The 21,273-nt window shown below is 46.5% G+C and overlaps 1 protein-coding gene across 1 annotated transcript in view; it reads left to right on the forward strand.

Moving 5' to 3' along the window:
• TMEM132B (transmembrane protein 132B) overlaps positions 1 to 20,513 on the forward strand; it is a 212,602-nt gene extending 192,089 nt beyond the window's left edge. The window contains exons 6-9 of the mRNA XM_087423598.1: positions 7,726 to 7,931; positions 11,942 to 12,212; positions 14,048 to 14,239; positions 15,169 to 20,513. Coding sequence (XP_087279724.1) covers positions 7,726 to 7,931; positions 11,942 to 12,212; positions 14,048 to 14,239; positions 15,169 to 16,317 — 1,818 coding nt within the window. The 3' untranslated portion in view covers positions 16,318 to 20,513. The remainder of the gene's footprint in view (positions 1 to 7,725; positions 7,932 to 11,941; positions 12,213 to 14,047; positions 14,240 to 15,168) is intronic.
• Positions 20,514 to 21,273: the final 760 nt, after the last annotated feature.

Below are 21,273 nucleotides of genomic sequence, written 5' to 3' on the forward strand. Positions count from 1 at the left end.
ATCCGGTCCAGGCTACCTTCAGAATCCATCCTGAAGCTGGCCACTCCCCATTATCTCCATCACTACCACCCTGGTGTGAACCACTTTTATGTCTCCACTGGATGGGCTCAGCAGGCTCCTAAATGATCTCCCCTTCTTCTGTTCCTGCCAGAGGTATCCTGTCATATTGTCCCATCATGTCAGTTCCTTGCTCCAGAGTCCCCCCAGGATCTCATCAGACTTACCCAGTGGAGTAAAATCCAACCCCCTGGCTACTTTTGGCCAATGTCCTCTCTCTGGTCCTTGAATATGGCAGCAACATTCCTGTCTCAGAGCCTTTGCATGTCCTCTTTCCTCTGCTTTCAGGAATCGTCTGCGTGTCCTCATCACTCATTTCTTCACTTCATTCAGGTCTCGACTCATGTGTTATCTCTCTGGAAAGGCCTCCCTAGCCCATTCTAACTAAAATCCTCTCTCTTCACCGTCCGTTCTTGTACCTTGCTCTATTTTCCTTTCAAACCCATTTCACTACCTGATATTATGTTATATATCTACATGTTTCTTTAGTTTGTCTGTCTCCCCCCCAAGACTGTCAGTTCCATAAGAGCAGGGCTATGTTGTTCATCGCTCTATCCCCAGCACCTAGGACAGTTCCTGGGTCTTAGTTGATATTAAATAAATACTTGTTAAGTGAAGAACAATTTACACTTATTTGGGGATGAGGGATCTGAGGCAGAGAGAAGTTATGTTATGTCAAAATACACTGGGACCCTGAACTTGGCCTCTAAATCCTGTAAATGAGAGAATGGGTGAATGTCAGATCTGGAAAGCTTAGGTACCCTCGGGTTCACAGATGCGGAATCTGAGCCCCAGAGACTAGGGAGTGACTTATTCAGATGTGATGAAGAGAAGAGTTTGGAGGAAGACCCGGGTCTCTGGATCCCAGTCCATGGCCCCAAGCTGGTACTCCTGGGTCCCTCTCCCTGGACTTGAGGACTAACTATCAGACTAGTCTCTAACTAACCTGTGCCCAGTGTGTAACGGCAGACAGCACATCAGTGGTTGCCTGGGTGAGGGGCAGAGGGAACAATGGACCGAAAAGAGGCGCAAGGATCTTTTGGGAAGATGGGAATGTCCTGTGTCAGTGTGACAGTGGTGTCACGGGAGTATGCACCGTCAAACCCTTCAAGTTTGTACCCTTCAAACGCATGTGGTGTGTTGAACATAAATTATACCTCAATAAGGTGGATAAAAATCCCAGTGTGTGTATTTATGTCTCACCTTTCCCAATCAGGCCCTCTGCGGGCAGGACCATGTTGTCTCCTATGTGGGCTGCTCTGAGGTGGTAATGCCTGGTGCCAAGGAGCCCTCGGATTCGGAGGACCTGAATGCGAATCCTGCTCGGCCCTTCACCAGCTGTGATTCTTGGATGAGCAGCCTCTTCCAGGCCTCAGTTTCCCCATCCATGATAGAGGGACAAAACACCTAACGTGCAGAGTACTGGGAGGATTTAATGGGTATAATTCTATGTAAAGTTTTAAAAACAATGCATGGTACACAGTAAGCACTCAATACATGATCACTATTATTATTCCTTTTTGTCTTTCTCGGAAGTGTGAAAACTCAAGGTAAAATAGGGAGTTTTGAGTACCAACTTCTCCTCAGACACAGTGCACTTTGCTAAACTTGGTAATAAATACGAACTGCTTAATTCAGATGACAATTGAATATCAAAGGATTTTTCTTTACTTAGTTTCTTGTTGCCTAGTTTAGCAGGGAATTTCAGCATTTTTTGTGAATTCGTGAGAAAAATACTATCTGATTGTGCAGCCTTTTTTCTTTCTAACACATTTCTCCGGGTGAAGGAGGGGTCGTGAGGGAGGCCTTGTAATGCACGGTCAGCTTTCTATCGGTGCATACGGATGGATCAACAGCGCAGCAAACTCACAGGGTGGCTGACACAGACTAAATTCTTGCTTCTTTTCTAAATAGAAAACGAAGCAAATGATACAGTATATCTCACAGGATCCCCAAAGGAAACACCTTTACATCTGGAGAGCCTCTATTCGCCTCTGTTACTCTAAAGTAATGGAGCTGCAGAAGTGTAATTTGACAGTAAAAATATCGACCCCTAAGGGCAACTTTCCCAAGATGACATTGACGAGCCACCTCACACGTGCTCACTGAGGAACATGGCGCAAACCGTCTGTTTCTAACCTGTATGTTCCCGTCCTTGGCTCTTCTTATGTTAGGATTCACAGCATTTGGTTTCCCATGTTCCTTTTGGGGCTCAGAGAGCCATGAGGGTATCATTTACACAAGTGGTGGGAATCCGACTCTGATCTTTACTTTGCAGTGTCTTCCTGTCTCCTCCCAATACACATCCACTCGCTGTGTCACCTGACACAGAGATCTCAGTTCCGAGCCAAAAGGCCAGATTCACTGCTGGGAATCCAAACTTATTGGCTTTTTGACCTCAACCTTCTTAGCATTTGGTCTGTGTTTCTTCTACTGGTCTGTCTCCCCTCGTGATGTATTAAATGAAATTTTTCCTGAATGCCATTAACATGATAACTTTTTCTTTCTTTCTTTTTCTTTTTGTGAGGAAGATCAGCTCTGAGCTAACATCCATGCCAATCCTCCTCTTTTTGCTGAGGAAGACTGGCCCTGAGCTAACATCTATTGCCAATCCTCCTCCTTTTTTTTTTCCCCTTTTTCTCCCCAAATCCCCAGTAGATAGTTGTATGTCATAGTTGCACATCCTTCTAGTTGCTCTATGTGGGACGCCGCCTCAGCATGGCCAGACAAGTGGTACGTCGGTGCGTGCCTGGGATCCAACCCGGGCTGCCAGTAGCGGAGCGCGCGTACCTAACCGCTTAGCCACGGGGCCGGCCCCCATGATAACCTTTTCTATGTCACCTCCTCCCCCGTCTTACCCAGACACATGCTACTCATTGGGCCCAGGAATGAATGGGACCCAGAGAGAACTGTGGTGACAAATTCCCATGGAACATCTCTTTATTGAACACCTTCTACGTGCCATGTGCTGTGCGAGAAGTGGAGACAGCGGTCAAGAGGAGGCAGGTCCATGTTCTCAAGCAGATCACCTTCAGGTGTAGGACAGAGATAAACAAGTAAACACCAGGAGCATTTAGGGAGTGATAAGTATTGAAAGGTAAATTATATAGCATAACATAGAGCAATCTAGTGTAACTCATATAGTGTAAGCCATATGACAGAAGCAGTATGAATAGTGTAATATGCTGTAAATAATATAGAAATATTGTAAGTATAGTCTGCATAGTAGCACACACGGTATATCAGAGGGAAATCGTGTAACAGAGGGAGAGTGACCAGGTGCGGGGGTGCCAAGTTTAAATTAGAAACGACTCAAGGAATGCCTTCTGTGGAATGACATTTGAGCCGAGGTCCTATATGATTTATGCTGCTTTTGGTGGCAAGGAACAGAAAACCATGGGCCAAAATGGCTTTAACAACATCAAAGAAAGTCACCTGATAGGAATTCACAAAGTCGGTTGGTCCCAGGTGGGCTGGTCCAGTGGTCCATCTAGGTCACAGAGGACCTGGTTCCTTCCGTCTTTCTGTCCTTCCAAGCTTGCAGTGTCAGCTTGGTCCTTGGCTGGCTCCCTCCAGGCTCTGAGACCACTGTAATAGTCCCTATTGTCATCTCTGGTGTGACACCATCCAGTGGGAGAAGGAGGCACAGCTTCCTATGCATCTCAGAGCAAGGAGACCCTTCCCAGAATTCCCAGCAGACTTCTTACACCTTATTGGCCAGAATTTTGTCACACACCCTTCCCTAAGCCAATCACTGGCAAGGAGAATGGGGTTAGAATGACTGGCTTGGCCAGGCCCATGGTGGATGGAGGGCAGTGAGTTTTCTGAATAAAACCTTAGTAATATTGGAAAAGAGGAAGGTGTATGCGTGTGTTGGGGCAGAGGAGCTGGTGTGTGGTTGGATGGGCAGTAGGCAGCCAGCTATGTCTCCTCAGACCTGAATGACAAGCAGATCTCCATCATGAGAAGATCAAGGAAAGGCTTTCAGATGAGGATAAGCCCAGGAGAGCTCAAAGGAGAGAGGGAAGACCCACGAGGAGGGAGCCTTGCAGGGGGTGGGGAGGGGTGTGCAAGGCAAGGCTGGAGTAGGAGGCAGGACCAGGTCATCAGGCCTTGTAAGGGATACTCAGGGTTTGGATTTTATCTGGCGTACCACGGGAGGGTCCTGGAGAGGAGCAGGCAGAGGAAAGAGCACCGGGCCAGGAGTCAGCACACATTCACCTAAAGCCCTGGGCAGGTGGCGGTCCCTTCTCTGCGCTGGATTCAGTGCAGGTAAACTGAGGATTGTGACGCCCGCCTCACAGAGTTACTGTGGGGCCCAATGCATGGAGGGAGAAGAGCGTTGCAGGCAGTGAGGTCCTATTCAATATGAGATATCTACTGTGAGTGGTTTTCATCATTGGCAGTAGTTATAAAGTCGCTGTGACCGTGGAATTAGCAAATCCTGAACCATTGCTTCTAGGGGAAATATATACACACACACACCTCTAGCATAGATTATAATCTTAGATATTCTCTTTACTTTACAAAGCAGAAAACGAGGCTGAGAAGTGTGAAGTGACTTTCCTGAGGCCTCCCCACTAGCAGGCGCTGGAGGAGGGATTCAGACCCCGTCCAGCTGGCCCCGGAGCCAGAGCTGCACTGCCCTGTCCGCCCATCTCCATCATGGTCGTCTCTGGATGAGAGCTCAGATAAGAGGGCAGAGTTGTCTTGTTCGACCTCAGCTTGGAAAGTGCACGTGGGGCAGGTGACAAAGTTTTCACTGCTCTGCATTGCCAGGAGTTACGGTGAAAGTGTCCCAAGAATTTTAGCAAGTAGGCAATGTGCAAATACCGAATCTACAAATAATGAGGAATCTGCAAACAACTAATGTTGATTTCTCCTGTTCTGGAGGCTGTGAAGTCCGAGATCAGGATGTGGGTGTCTGGTGAAAGCCCTCTTCCTGGTTTACAGCCAGCTGTCTGCTGGTTGTGTCCTCACATGGAGGAGAGCAGAGAGGAAGCCAGCTCTCTTGTCACTCTTCTTATAAGAGCCCTAATCCCATCATGAGGCTCCACCTGCACGACCTCATTACCTCCCACGGGCTCCACCTCCTCATACCATCACATTGGGGATTAGGGTTTCAACATACGAATTTTGGGGGGACACAAGCACTCAGTCAGTAGCATCCAATATATCCCTGATACATTGTTGTGCACCTAGATCTTAGCATTCAACACGATTAACCTTATTGAGATATTTTAATTGAATTAATTAAGGATAGGGGACATATACTTTTTTTTAAGGGTGTGCATATCTCAGGAGAAAGAACTCTAATGATAGTCAACATACAGAATTGCTAAGGCCTTTCACTTTGTTATCTTCCTCATTTAACTTTTTCCGTTTAAGCTACCCCTCATTTCCAGAAAGATGGGGAAGCTTTAAGTCTGCATATGCTCTGAAAGTGTGCAGAGTGCCACTGTCTTATGATTTCATTTCTTATGCACAGAAAGGTCCTCATGGTTTCCAAAGCTGGTTTGTTCCTGGCGGTGGGATGTGATTCAAGGTGATTTGAAGTGGGATTGGGGGTGGGCGGGTAGAAGTAGACAAGGAAGAACCAGAATTTTCCACAAGTGCAGAAGAGTTGAGGTCTGTACTGTAGGAGGTGGAATTGGGAAAGTTCTAGCAATAGGTGACAACCATCTGAGCGGGGGAGAGGTTGAGGGCAGAACTCCCTCACGCATCCATTGCAGGGTTCTTGTCGGTAAGGAACCTGTTCTCTTCAGGTAGGTCTGCATGTTGCCACTGAGTCCAGGGTGGTTAGGAGTCTGATTGAATGTCCTCCAGTGCAGTGCTCTGGTGGGAAGGCAGGGGTTGCTCTATAATGGGGCTTCCAGACCTTTCTAAGAACCTGAGGGAAGGGCAGTCGGCTCAGCATGTGTCAGCATCACAGGATTTTAAGATAAGCACATGGTCCTCCATTCTATTTGAGAGTCCTCCTGCTCTAATTGAGAGTCTTGTCCTGATTGCTCTCTTTACAAGCCTGGGCTCAATAATGCTGATTTATGTCCTTCAAACATGCCCTAAAAGCTAGCTGATTTGCTCAGTTCATCGTTTTTCTTCTCCCTTCTCCCTGGAGGGCAGAGGACTTTGGACTGCTGAGTTCAGACCGGATGGGAATGGGGCTCCAGAATGACCTCAGCCTGCCTGAGTCACGCTCCAGCACCCTGTTCACTGCTGTGTGGTCTGTGTCACTGTGATTTCAGCCCGTCTTCCCGTTAGTGGCCTTGGGTAATTCTACTTAAAGGTTCCTAAAGTCATCTGCGACATTGTGCAGTGGAAATGACGAGGAGCCGTGTCTGTGACTGGGGCGCAGGGACAGGTTTAAGCATCTCGTTAGTTATTTTCCTCTTAGTCTGTGATTTCATTCTACAGTGAACGAGGCTCATCTCTTCTTTCTCCTCATGGGAACAAATTCATATTTGTGCCTTTTTATTCGGGGGGGGGGATGATATTTGTCTCAAACAACCTGGAGATTTGCTCTTAGAGTTTGGAAGCCGGCACTTCTGCTGTTGCTCTCGAACCGCTCACCACTCGATGTCCAGGGGGTGGAGGAGCATGTGTGTCTGGGGTTCAGGAGGGCGGCCTGGGCTGCAGGTACCAACTCAGGTGAGGAAGAGAAGGTCAAGAAGAAGTCCCTGTCTGTGGCTTGTAAAACAGGCTGCCTGGTGGCTGTGGCTCTCAGGGCTAAGTTGGGGAGCCCTGCCAGCAGCCCTGCCCTATGCGGCACCCCAAAAGCAGTGTGTGACCTTGATCAGTTACATGGCATCACTGGGCACAGGTTCTTCATCTGGAAGATGAGACTGTGGACCTTTTGCGGTTTCGTGATTCTGTGGTGAACTGATTGCTGGTTCCGTGTCCTCGGCACATGAAGTGACCTTCGCTCCCTCCTCCCCTCCCTACCTACATACAGAAATGACATTTTCCTGATGGTCCAGGAGAGAAAGTCCTCAACCTTTTACTTGCTTATCCAGAAGATGTGAAGTGAAATGGGGGCTTCAATTGTCTAATACCTAGTATGCTAGTGCAGGCACATTGAGAGGGTACCCCCAAGTGCTGAGTCAAAAGGCCGTAACAAAATGCTCACTTCCACTCTGCAAAATTACAGTTTAATGGGACAAAAATAATGATATCCACGTTTCTAGTGCATTTTGTGAGCACTTTATACAAGGATTTTAATCTAGTGCAAAGCTCTCTGGGTTTTTCAGAAAAGATCTTTATGGCTTGAATAAAGTGTTTTCTTAGTAACATACGGCCACCTTTTATGCGTCTTCCAATATGGAGCATGAGTGAAATATGTCACACCTGGGGTGTGGTTAGTGGTGGTTAGAGTGTGTGAAAAAGGTAAGGTAAACAAAAAACACAAAAGGCAATACCGGTTATGCCACTCATTAAATTATGTTTATGGTTTTGCTTGTCAGTACTTCATAATACAAGGTTTTCCTGGAGTCTATTTATCAGTATTTGTCACTAATTAGTGCCTACAACTTACCTTTTGTTCAAGTCCTGTTCTCGGGCTGTCCTGGTGTCTCATCCGTCAGAGCTGTTGAAGTTCACGAACATTCACTGTCAGCCTTGGCTTGTGCTTTTCCTGCTGATGCATCTCAAGATTCTAACTCCTCCCCAAAGGTTTCCAACAACTGCGATGCCATTTTTGTGAACGGGAAGGAAATGAAGGGCAGAGTGGACACGGTCGTGAACTTCACCCACCAGCACTTCACCTCCCAGGTAGAGGTCACCGTCTGGGCGCCCCGCCTCCCCCTGCAGATTGAGATCTCGGACACGGAGCTTAGCCAGATCAAAGGGTGGAGAATCCCGGTGGCCTCCAACAGAAGGTGAGGAACCGAGGGAGGGAGGATTCTCAGAGACAGCTGTGGATCTGAGTCTCCTGGGGCCCAGACTGTTGTGGGGCTAAACGGCCCTCAGGGGCCTGGGCCCCAGGGAAGCATCCACAGTAGGTGACAATGGTCTGGGATTGGGGTTCGGATGAATCTGACTTGGGTACTTCCTAGCCCTTTGACATGAGGGGGTTATAATGGGGGTGATGATAGTCTCTACCTCACAGAGTAGTTGCCAGGATTCAGTAAAGTGATGCAATGCATAAGAAGCTCCTAGGGCCGGTCCCGTGGCTTAGCAGTTAAGTGCGTGCACTCTGCTGCTGGCGGCCCGGGTTCGGATCCCGGGTGCACACCGACGCACCGCTTCTCTGGCCATGCTGAGGCTGCGTCCTACATACAGCAACTAGAAGGATGTGCAACTATGACATATAACTATCTACTGGGGCTTTGGGGAAAAAAAAAAAAAAGGAGGAGGATTGGCAATAGATGTTAGCTCAGAGCTGGTCTTCCTTAGCAAAAAGAGGCGGATTAGCACGAATGTTAGCTCAGGGCTGATCTTCCTCACAAAAAAAAAAAAAAAAGAAGCTCCTAGCACAGGGCCTGGCTTTTAGAGTGCAGTTATTTTTTTATTCCCTGTTTCCCTATTGTTTATTCACACGTTATTCATTCTCAGTTCCCTGCTTGTCAATGTCAACCGTCATCCAGAGGGCGCAGTGCCATGGTTAGGTTGTGGACTCTGGAATAAGGCTGCCTGAGTTGCCACCCTGGCTTTCCCACCTGTAGCTGTGTGACCTTGGACAAGTTACTTAACCTCTCTATTCCTCAGTTTCTTCATCTATAATTTGGAGGTGATGATATTACTGGATAGAGTTGTCCCAAGAATTCAATGAAATGATACACACTGAATAGACAGAATTCTAAAGATGACCACCCCCCCCCCGCAGGATTCCCATCTCCTCCTTATTCAATCAAACACTAATCTGGTCCTGCTGTGAAGGGATTTCACAGATGTAATTAAAATTCTAAATCTGTCAACCTTAAGCTGTGGGAATTCTCCAGGTGGGCCTGACCTATCAGTTGAGCCCTTTGAAAGCAGAGAGTTTGCCCTAGCTGGTAAATGGTACCGTACAGTATGTAACCTTATAAAATTGACATGTTTTTATTTGGCATAATGCCCTTGAGATCCACCCAAGTCGTTGCACATGTGCGTGTTGATAGTTCATTTATTTGTACTGCCGACGGCATCTCGTGGCCCATGTTATCACAGTTTGCTTAGTCAATCATCCACTGAAGGACACTTCTGCCAGTTTGGGGGCCACTCCACATAGAGCTGCTATGACACTCGTGTGCAAGTTTTCATGTGAACATAAATTTTCGTTTCTCTGGGGAAAATGCCCAAGACTGCAATTGTTGGGTCGTATGGTAAGGGCATATTTTGCTTTAAAAGAAATTGCCAAACTGTTTTCCAGAGAGGCTGGACCATTTTACATTCAAACCAGCCGTGTATAAATCATCCAGTTACCCACATCCTTACCAACACTTTGAAAGGTTACATATGTGATCCCATTTACAATGATAGAGAAAATGGACAACAGGTGTGTGGTTGCCCTGGGTCAGGGGTGGTGTGGAGGTATAAAGGAGCAGCACGGGGCACCCCGTGGAGAGGGTTCTGTTCTCTATCTCGATTATGGGGATGGTTCCCTGAATCCACACGTGATAAAATTGCATACAACTACACACACACACACACACACACACACACACGTTAAACTGTGGAAATCTGAATAAGCTCTGTGGCTTGTACCAAGTTTGTTTCCTAGTCTTGATATTGCACTGTGGTTAGGCAAGATGTTAACTCTGGTGGGGGGAGGGTAAACAGTGTGTGGGACCTCCCTGTACAAATTATTTAACTTTCAGTGAATTTCTAATTACTTCAAAATTTAAAGTTTTTAAAAAAAACAATGGAACACAATCTGCCCTAAAATAATGGAATTGTTCACTAATAGGGTGTTTCTAAAACTTCATTCATTCACTCACCACTTTTATGACACTGCCACTTTTGAATATACTTAATAGTGTTCTTTTTTCAGTTTTATCCATTTATTTGAGGGAAACTTCACGTCACTATCAAAAATGGCCAACTAGAAAAAATTAACACAAAGAAAATAAGACGTTGTTATTAAATTCGGAGTCGATACTGTTGTTTGTCTGGATTTGTCTGTATTAACTGGTAGAGACTAGCGAGTGTCAGAGAAGCGGCAGGGACAGCCTAGCGGGGAACAGAGATGCTCCCTGTGATGTAATTAGAGGACTGAAAAATGAACGGGCCTAACGTTTCAGTGTTTCATTCCATGTTTCTAATGCTCTGTCCCTTTCCAGCTAAAATCATCTCACTTACCAGCAAGGATCTTCACTCCTCACTTTGAGAACCCAAATCGCCATGTTGTGGTGCTGGTGAAAATATTTCCTATAACTTTCTACACGGTTCTCAGACCTTTCAGGGAGGCAGAAGGACAAATTTTAAAGGAAGTGCATTTCATACGTCAGATGGAGCTCAGTCCAGATCTGCTAATTGCCAGCTGTCCAGGCCACATATCGACCACTGAGCCGTGGTTTCTTCATAAAAATAGGAACATGTTTCATGGCTTCTGTAAAGATGAATGGAATTAGCTCTAAAAAAAGGAGTGGCCACAAACAGGGGGACACGCTTCTGGATGACCAGCTGCGTGGCCGTGGCCAAGTTCCCTCTCCTCTCTAGACTTGGCTTCCTCAGCACTAAGATCAGGATAATAAACCCCTCCCTACTTGGGGTTCTGTGGAGAGTCCGGGAGTCAGTGATGTGGCTGGCATGTGGAGGTGGTGACCTATGTCAGCTCTCATCGTTGCACAGAACACGTAGAGCAGGTCCTGGCACGTAGTGGGTCTAACTCAGTGCATATGAGTCTCTCTCCTCTCTCCCCTGACACAAATACCCTGACTGTCACAGACAAGCCAGCAGCCGCCAAATAAGATCCCCTCATGAAAGGACACAGGACAGGTTCATCTTGAGGGGAAGATTCTGGAATAGCAGAGCCAGAGAGGATTTCTCAGGGCGGATTGTGGGCGGAGGTGAGAGGAGAGGCTGTGCCGGGACGGGAGGAGGCGTGGGTGCGCCGAGGGAGGAGGGGAGGCCGGGACAGGTGACAGGGAGGAGGGGCGGGTGCGCCGAGGGAGGAGGGGAGGCCAGGACAGGTGACAGAGAGGAGGGCGCACACGTCCAGACGTGTCTCAGTGATTCTGGGAGAATTCCGCAGCGGCTCTGCGGGTTGAGCGGGCAGGTGGTTTGGGGTGGACTCTGAGGGCCTTCAGGGCCGTGAGCTCAGAGGAGGCCGCTTCTGTAGGGATGAAAGGGCCTCCGCCAGCGGAGGCTGGGTGTCGCGGCAGTCCCCAGGCGATGGTTCGTGATCCGTCTTGGCAGATCCTAAAGCACCATCCCCGTGTCTTCTGACTTAGTTGCTCCTCACACACCTGGAGGAGGTGAGGGACAGGGTTCTTATTTCCACATCCAAGGTGAGGTGACTGGGCCCGAGTGGGGGTGAGCACCTCGATCAAGGCCAACAGAGAGGAGTGGAAACAGGCGCCACACAGCTCTTCATCCCAGGACCTCACGTTCCCTCCACTAGACGAAGCTTCTGCATCGTCCCTGCACGGGGATCGTTTGAAATTGCGGTTTCCAGAACACGGAGGTCAGAGCTGAGCCTCTGCCTGTTTGGGGCTGAGTCTCCCACGGTGGGCGGGTGAGGCAGGGGCGGGGCTTGGCCTCCGTGTTCCAAGCACGTGGCAGCACACATGGCACAGAGTGATCACCAAACAGTGCCCCTGGAGTGAATGAGCCGATGGTGAGCAGATCTCTTGGGAGAAAAACCAGTTTACATCGCTCTGTACAGTCACGTGGAATCTGGAAAAGGAGGTACGGGAAATTTCTTAACCACCACAATGACATTTATTCTGGTTTGTTTGATTCCCAGGCCCACCCGGGAGAGTGAGGACGAGGAGGACGAGGAGAGGAAGGGGAGGGGGTGCTCCCTGCAGTACCAGCACGCCACGGTGCGCGTCCTCACCCAGTTTGTGGCGGAGTCGGCCGACCTAGCTCAGCTGAGCTACATGCTGGGCCCCGACTGGCAGTTTGACATCACTGACCTGGTGACGGATTTCATGAAGGTAGAGGAGGCGAAAATTGCCCAGTTACAGGATGGCAGGACCCTGGTGGGTCGGGAGCCGGGAATCACCACTGTGCAGGTACGGCCAGCCACTCCTTGCCCCCTCCCCACACCCCTGTCTGTTCTGGTGAGCGTCCAGGAGATACTGTTGTGCAGGGGTGTGTGTGTGCAGGTGTGTGCACACACACGTGCATATCAGTGTGTTGATGTGCACGTATGTGAGTCTGTGTGTGTGTAAGAGAATCATGAGCAGCAATAGAGTCTTCATCAACTGTAATAATCTAAACTCCAACTAATTTTTGCATTTTAGAGAAAGTGGAGAAAAAATATCTAATTTCTTTTACTGGTCAAAGCTAAATTAAACCCACAGTGGAAGCAATCTTTCCCTCAATATAATTTACTTTTCATATGTAACTAATAGAAGATGATAGAAGCTGTGAAAGCTAGTTTTATTTTCCTAACCTTGAGGGTTAACCATTTAGCTATAATTTAATATACTGTTATATCTTGAATAGTGGACAAAAAATTTTTAAAAAACAGGTATTTGCACAGTTATATGCCCTCTATTTTATTATAGTAATAGTAAAACTGTTTTCTAGCCAATTTTGACAGGATAATCATGCAGAAATGGTGCAACATATTTTCTTATAAAAAATTTCAATATTACTGCCCATAGTTAATTGTCATATTTTGGATGTTGCCAAAGTTAATTTTTGACAAAACTGTATTAAACGTTATATTTTGTATTACATTTCTACTGCTGCGTAACAAATTACCACAAATTTAGCAGCTTAAAACGCCACTAATTTATTAACTCAGAGTTCCGAGGGTCAGGAGTCTGGGTGAGCTTGGCTGAGCGCAGGGTGTCACAAGGCTGAAGTCAAGGTGGTGGCCGGGCGGGGCTTGTGGGGGCTCCAGGGAAGGATTTGCTTCCCGGCTCAGGTTGTGGGCGAAATGCAATTCCTCATAGTGTAGGACTAAGGTGTCTGTTCCTTGTTGACTGTCAGTCAGGGGTCACCCCCTGCTCCTAGAGCCACCTGCACCACTTCTCACGGGGCCCCTCCGCCATCAGTAATGGCTGGATCGAGCTCTCCTCACGCCCCGAGTCTCTCTGACTTCCCCTTCTTCCACCCACCAGGGGAAGCATTCTACTTTTAAGGGCTTATGTGATTACATTGGACCCACCTGGAGAATCGAGGCTACTCTCCCTATTTTAAGGCCAACTGAGCCATATAACATAACATGATCATGAGGGTTATTTCTCATCACAGTCACAGGTTTGAGAGATGAGGCAGGACATCTTTGGGGGGACAGTTCTAGAAATTCTGCCTACTGGATATTCTTCTCCATTTGTTAGTCAGTTCCAGTTGCAAACTAGATGGTGACTTAGGAGGAATGGCTTCTTAGGACGTTAAGATTCCTTTTCCCATTTTGCTTGACTGATTTGTCCAATGATGACACAGGGGCCCACACGACAATCGCTGTTGTCTCGTAGTGAGCAGCTAACCCTACACTAGAAGGAATGTGAGTGGGAGAAGACGTTCTCTTACAGAGGTTTGCTGCAGTTGTGCCAGTTTCACACCTTAATGTTAGTTGTTGGGAAAATGTTGCTCTTGGAGTGCCTAGTACCAAGGTGGCAATTTTTAGTTATTGAAATTAAATCAAGCTCTTCTTGGAAAACACACTGCTGTTATGGTATGAATCAGAGGAAAGAAAATGGAGCAAGATGATGTTTATAGAACTCCTCCTTCCATTGGCAAGTATAATCGAACAATAGCATAGCACTTGTCCACAGAGTTCCCCTGAGTCATTCATTTAGCCGAGAACTGAGAGAACACTTAGGTGGAAACAGCAATTAAGGAGTTTTAAATGATGTGTCGAGCAGAAACTTGAGCTTTCTTGCTTCCCTGGAAGGTCCTCTCGCCTCTCTCTGACTCCATCCTGGCTGAGAAGACCGTGATCGTCCTGGATGACCGTGTCACCATCGTGGACCTGGGCGTGCAGCTGGTGGCTGGCTTGTCCCTTTCCCTGCAGCCTCACAGAGTGGACAAAAGAGCCATCGTCTCAATGGCGGCCGCCCAGGACGTTCTCCAAGCCCCACGGCAGGTGAGATTCCGGAGTCCTTTTGTCCCTGCTCAGTTGAGACAGCTTGTCTCTCCCTCACATCCTGCAAAGGAGATCAGTAGAGCCTCATAGCTAGGACTGGCGATTCTTGAGGCTTCTTCCTGCTTCTTATTCCGTCTGTCCTGTCTCTGAGAAGAATGCTCGGTGGCTTAGGCACATCTTCCTTGTATGTGCTTTTACACCCTGACCTCGTGCCTGTACGCCGTTCGCTTTACAGCAGCCTTGTCCATGTGAGGCACAGCCTCCAGACCACGACCGAATGGTCATGTGTTTTCACTTTTGCCAAAGTGGGTGGCTTTTGATACTTGGAAATTCCATTTCAGCTACTTACACGAACATGGCTACTAGGCGCCAAATCGCTGCTGTTTACAATTGTCGCCAACTCTAAAACTCTCCTCCATCTTTAAACTGTCACAAGTCATTTATAAAGATACCAGGGGCATGTGCCTTTCAAGCAAGCCGGTCTCCTAATGCATCTTCCCCGACTACTTCCAGCCTGGGCATGTTCTGCTTTATCGGCACTGGGTTCCTAATAAAGACTGTTCAAAGTGATATTATCTGGAGGACTAGCCTGGTTAGTTGCACCTGAAATTGATTCGGATAAATTGCCTGATCTTTCGGAACGTTTTTAGAAATGTCAAAGTCCAATTCTGTTGTGTGGCATGCAATAAATTAAGATACAATTTAATGCATTCATTAAAGTGTATTATTTGTTCCTCACATCTGTGGGCCAATAGCATATTATTGATGCCATTTCAAGGCATGCCAAGAGGTGCTCAAAATGATAAAACACAGAAGTTTATTTTTCTCAGTTTGTATATTTAAATAATATTATATAGGAAATCATATTTACTTTTGCAAATTTGAAGGAACCTGATTATAACGTAATTCTTTGGTTTCATTTTTCTTAGGAAGCAATAGCCAGTTCTTGGATTTTGTTCAGTGATGGTTCGGTGACACCCTTAGACATTTATGATCCCAAGGATTTTTCGGTTACTGTCTCATCATTGGATGAAATGGTGGTGTCTGTCCAAGCAAACCTTCAGTCCAAATGGCCAGTTGTGGTGGCAGAGGGTGAAGGGCAAGGACCCTTGATTAAATTAGAAATGATGATTAGTGAACCTTGTCAGAAGACCAAGAGGAAGAGTGTTCTCGCTGTGGGTAAAGGAAATGTCAAGGTAAAATTTGAACCAAATATTGACGATCACCAAGGAGGCACCAATGATATTGAGGGCATAAATCGGGAATATAAAGACCACCTCAGTAATTCCATAGAGCGTGAAGGAAACCAGGAGAGAGCAGTTCAGGAATGGCTCCAACATGGTGCCTCTGTTGGCCAAGAGGAAGGTACCAACAAAAGCACAACCCCACAGTCTCCCATGGAAGGAAAGGATAAGAAGTTGCTCAAGAGTGGTGGTCCAGATGCCTTCACAAGCTTCCCCACTCAAGGGAAGTTACCAGGACCCAATAATCCGAGTGACCTTACAGTGACCTCAAGGGGGTTAACCGACTTGGAGATTGGCATGTATGCCCTGCTCTGTGTTTTCTGTCTGGCCATTTTGGTCTTCTTAATCAACTGTGTGGCATTTGCTTGGAAATACAGACACAAAAGGTTTGCTGTGAGTGAGCAAGGCAACATCCCCCATTCCCATGACTGGGTCTGGCTCGGGAATGAAGTGGAACTTTTGGAGAACCCCGTGGACATTACACTCCCATCGGAGGAGTGCACAACCATGATAGACAGGGGGCTGCAGTTTGAGGAGAGGAACTTCCTTCTGAACGGCAGTTCCCAGAAGACTTTCCATAGTCAACTGCTCAGACCTTCTGACTACGTCTATGAGAAAGAAATTAAAAATGAACCTATAAATCCATCGGGCCCGAAGAGGAAGAGAGTCAAGTTTACTTCCTACACCACCATCCTCCCCGAAGATGGCGGCCCATACACCAACTCCATCCTGTTTGACAGCGATGACAACATCAAGTGGGTCTGCCAAGACATGGGGCTGGGGGACTCCCAGGACTTTAGAGACTATATGGAGAGACTGCAGGACCAGATGTAAACTTTCTTATGTTTGTATTCACCTTTATGCCTTCTGTTTTCTGAGTAGGGGAGCAGTGAGTTTGATCAGCAATAGGGGATGACTTAACAAAGCTTCATTTGTGGAGGTCTGGGGGTCCCTTTCTAAGCAGGTATCAGAGGTCTGGAGGGCCATAGCAGCTGGGTTATAAGCCAGGAAATATCTCTAAAACAGCCACATGAGGTCCTGGAGAAATTCTAAGACAACAGTTTTATCTGCTGCCTGGTACTAGCTCAGTTCAAATATAATAAACCTGACCCCACAGACATTGTTAGTCGTCTCGTGACAAATGGCCGAGCGGAATTAGAAAAGACTCGGGTGTTGATTTTTCTATTCCTAGACCTTTTAAAGCACAGTGGACATTTCTTGACCTTGGCCTGAGAATGGACATACATGAGAGATGCTGAATGTAGCCGCCCGTATTTGTTATGAGCGCTGCTCATTATTTTTATACGCATTCCCACATGCATCTGGTTCCTTTGACCTCTGGAATTCTTTTTGAAACATGAAGAAAGGAAATTTCATTCTTTTCTCTGAGATCTGTTTGCTTTACACATGAGTCTTAGTCACTGAGATTTGCCACGTCACGTTCTTTCCTGGGTGTCCCTGCAGGATGTCAGGTGTTCTCCAGATTTCCCCACTTGAGCATTTAGGGGCCATGTCTAAGAAGCTTGTCCTCGCTCTGTCTTTCCTTCTTTTTGTTGTTGAACTTTCTTGTATCAGATGGGGACATGGGATTTTACTTAAAATATGAATATACTGTGAGGGAGGCCATCTCTTTACAGTTTTCTACATGAAGCTTAAAACCTCTGGAGAAAAGCTGTGTACTGTGAACATTTATTTTTATCTTCTGCTTGTGGAAGATTCATAGGGAACTCCTGGAGTGCATTTCTGAGGGCAAAAAGACCTCAAAATGGCTGTATTTATACAAGTGCTTTGTGGTCAACAAAATTTGTTATCCAAACTGAAACCAAAATTTAGAACTGATATATACAAAAAGCAAATTGCATAGGACATACCTTCAGATTAAACTTTCCATTTTAACAGAAAAAAAATTTTTAAAAAGTAAGTAGAATGATGTTTCAACTTGGCAGTATGTAGAAATTCATCCATACAATGACTCCCTCCCAAATAACTTCAGTCATGACTCTGGCAGAGAGAAGACCTACGCAGGGTGTGCACTGATGGGGACAACGGTGGGGTCCCCCCCAAATTCATAGAAATAAATGACTAAGTTCCAGAGCTTAAGAAGCAGTTATGATGAAAAACCATAGCTATTGGAAAATCAAAGTGGCAAGAGAAAAAAGCACATGATTCCTGCATAATTTTTAAATAAAAAATGGTTTTCGAAGAACAGCATGAGTGGTTTCAAGCAAAGCAAACATTTCAGTTTAGGAAATTATGACAACATTTTTATTGAGATAGCCGGAAAGACGGAAACTGGACTAGGATGCCTCATTATGAGCTTTCTTGAGCTGTTTGCATCTGTTTCGTAGAGAGCAGCAAGGTAGCAAAGGCCTGCAGAAGGTGTCTGAAGCACTTCCTTGACTCCGAATGGCTGTCGACTGAGCTGAGAGGCGTTCATTGTTCTCGCATAGATTTCTGTGCCTGGAACGTGACAACCCAGCCTCCTCTAGCCGTGACATGGCAGCCAGGAGTTCTGCCTGTGTCTCTTGCCCACAGGACTGCTGTGCGTTTGTAAACAGTGTGTACGTTACCAGAGATGTGGGCCTGACCTCCAGGGGCTGGTTCAGCTGATCTTGTTTAAAACGGAGGTTAGTCACTGAAGTTCCAAAAATCTTTCAATTTGATTGGCAAATGAAGCCAGAAGACCCAGGCTTTGGCTTCAAAAGGAGTTTGCAAAGAGCTGGCTGACACCTTGTAGGAAGAGCTCCTCAGTTAGGCAGAGGAAACAGCCAGTGCTTTTCAAAGGGTTTGGTGGGGAGGGAGCTCAAAACTGACTGTGTAGGGCCAAAGAGAGATGCACACGCTGATTAAAACATAGCTATCCAATGAGTCCTGCTCCTCCTGTAAGATACTTTCAATTTCCTCTCCCTTGGATCTTCAACATTCCAGAAATAATGGGAATATCATTTCTGAAACTGAGGAACCTCAAGTGATATAGGGGGTGAATCTCTCTCACACACACACAGCAGGCTGCCTCCACTGGCAGATTGAGACTTTGGGTGAGGGTGTAATTCGGGAGGGGACAAAGGAAGTTACCATTGTCATGGGGACTGTTATTAAGGAGCATACAAATTAGAGCATTTCCTATGATCTGCTGCTTGACGTGGCACAGAGGGCAAACTGTGGGGCCTTAGAACATGCCAGTGGCTTCTCAGCAGAGCTGGACACCGACCACTGTCCTGAAGATGCCTCCTGTGGATCCACTGGGGTCACCCAGAGTGGTGCAGGCTCGTCCAGTCACCTTTGTTAGTTCTGCTGAAGCTCAGGTCAAAATACTCCAATGGAAGGTCGTGGAGGAGGGGTCCCACTTACCATACCACACACACTCACGTACACATGCATTTATATGTATACGTGTGTGTGTGTGTGTGAGTAGAGAAGAGCCAGAGGATACAGTAGTCAGTGGGAATCAGCACCGTCCATCGTTCCCAGATTTGGTGCGGGCCCTATTCAGCTCAACAGAATTTCACTGAAGTTCTTTCTGTTCTAAATTATTTCCTGCTGACTAGAAACCATGGGTTATGTCTGCTCATTTTCCAACTAGTCAATTTAAAATGAATAGGAACTCTACCCCAAAATATTTAAACTAAAATAGGGGGAAAGACATAAATTATTAAGCCTTGAAATACAATTCCCTGGGGGCCGTGCATTTGCCTGGATTTTCCAGGTGTTTATGGCTGAGGGATCCATGTGATCGGTGTTGATCAACACTGATCAAGTCCCTCCCACTCCCGTAAGAGTGGAGTGCTCAGGCTCCCCCGGGGCAGACACCAGCAGGCCTCTCGAGGGGCCGCCAGGTCGCCACCTTGGCAGCTCACGTGGAGGGCGGTTCAGGCGCTGCTCCAGGACCAGGCCACCTAGAACAGAGAGGATATGAGCCAGATGTGCTGCTTTCCAGACCTGTGCACAGGGATCAAGGAGCAGCTGCCACTCGGGAGAACTGGAGTTTAAACACACGTGTTGCATTTGAGAGAAAGCAAGAAGGGGCACTGGAAGTTTCCCCGGAAGCACACCCCTAGCAAACCTCAGAATTCTCCGTGTGCACCAGGAGAGGAATACTGACTTCCTCGCTGTTTTGTAGGGCACACTGGCCAGAGTAGGTTCCCAACTCGAATAGTCCTTAAAATCCAGGCAGAGGGTCACTATTTATAAACATTAATGCAGGGAAAAAGTGGATGTCCCATCACCACCTCTGTAGACTAAGTATTTTGTACTTTGCTAATTTTTAAGTTTTAGAAAGTTTGTCTTTGTGCATTTTGATCAGCATTCTGTCTCTTTAGCGAGGCGTCTTCCCCACGTTGGGATGTTGGGACCACAGTAAAGGTTCTGTCTGTCAGAGAACTATTCAGTCCATCTTCAGCGACCACCAAGGGTGGTTTTATCTGAATCCTACATTTTCATTGACACTGTTTTCTACTCTGATCATCTCAAAAATGGCCTCAATACTCCATTCTGGTCTTTGTAAATGACACGATAGATGGTTTATAAACTAGAAACCATCTCCTCCATTAAGATTATACATGTGTAATGTAAGTCTTATCACCTGTTATGTAAAGGGACAGTATGGGTGGTGGAAAACATGTTAAAATATGGATAGCAGATATTTTTGTATGTAATATAGGCAATATACTGAACCACTGAGAGCTGTATTGGAATAAATACATTTTAAAATATAAGCATGCAAACTGTAGCTTTTAAATGTACAGAATCCCGCTCAAAAATACCTAATCTGATGGTGGGAAAGCATTGGGACCTCATGTCATGAAATGACTGAATTAAGAATGCGGCCTGGAAAAGGCGTGACTCATGTTGGGATCGTTGATGGAATCTGCCAGAACATTTTGATCTTACTCTTCATTACTTTGGGATATTTTTCCTTTTTCTTTTTTTCTGGAACTATTTCAGAAATAAAGTGACTTCCTTTTCCAGCTTAAAGGTGTATTCTAACCACAGGGTAACTCATCGTTTTTAATATGAAAATAAACATTTAAACATCCTTCGACTGTTTCATTATTTTATCCACATTTTCCATTTTTAATGTCAGTATCTGGATGATTTGACTATATTTATATATTTTTTTATTTTTAGCCAGAGATTTTAATACCTTTGATACAGCAATAAATGGAAACCAAAAGAAAATATTTCTTAAAAGTTGCAAACAACCTTTACCTTTGAAAAGCTTCTCATCTGTTCTCCTACCAGGCTGGGGGCACCTCTCCCCAGGTAGCTCAGAAGGAGGGCTCGTGTTTCTCACGTCCCTGTCCAGGGTCAGACTGTCTTGGACTCAGCGCTGACATGCTGGATGAAGTGGCCCCTGACCTCTGTCTCCCTCTGGTCTTTACTTGTCAATGGCTCGCTCTTGTGTATGTATTTGGAGCAGGAGCTTGAATAGGGTCAAGGGCCTGGGGTGCTGAGGGCCCAGAACAGGCAGAACTCTAGTGACATAAGGAAAACACAAGACAGTCGGGGATTCTGCTTGGAAGGCTGACGTCTCAGCTGAAAGGCTGGTGGGTGCATTGCCGAGTCCCCACGGGCTCTCTGTTGGCATGTGTGTACACTGCCTGACCCTGCAAGCATATTCTTTGGCATTTTGGCAAATGCCACCCTTGCTTTCAGGATGAAAAATGATGTCTGTTTGGCAGTGACTTGACATGTCATAATAAATACCTCTCCGTGGGCCCTGCAGACATCATTTCAGTAACTTCGTGTAAACACAGGAATTGGCTTTGTGAAATAGGATCTGCAGAGGAG

Source organism: Ceratotherium simum, chromosome 35, assembly GCF_057802395.1.
Source record: "Ceratotherium simum simum isolate JZ-2026a chromosome 35, ASM5780239v1, whole genome shotgun sequence".
Classification (NCBI taxonomy): domain Eukaryota; kingdom Metazoa; phylum Chordata; class Mammalia; order Perissodactyla; family Rhinocerotidae; genus Ceratotherium; species Ceratotherium simum.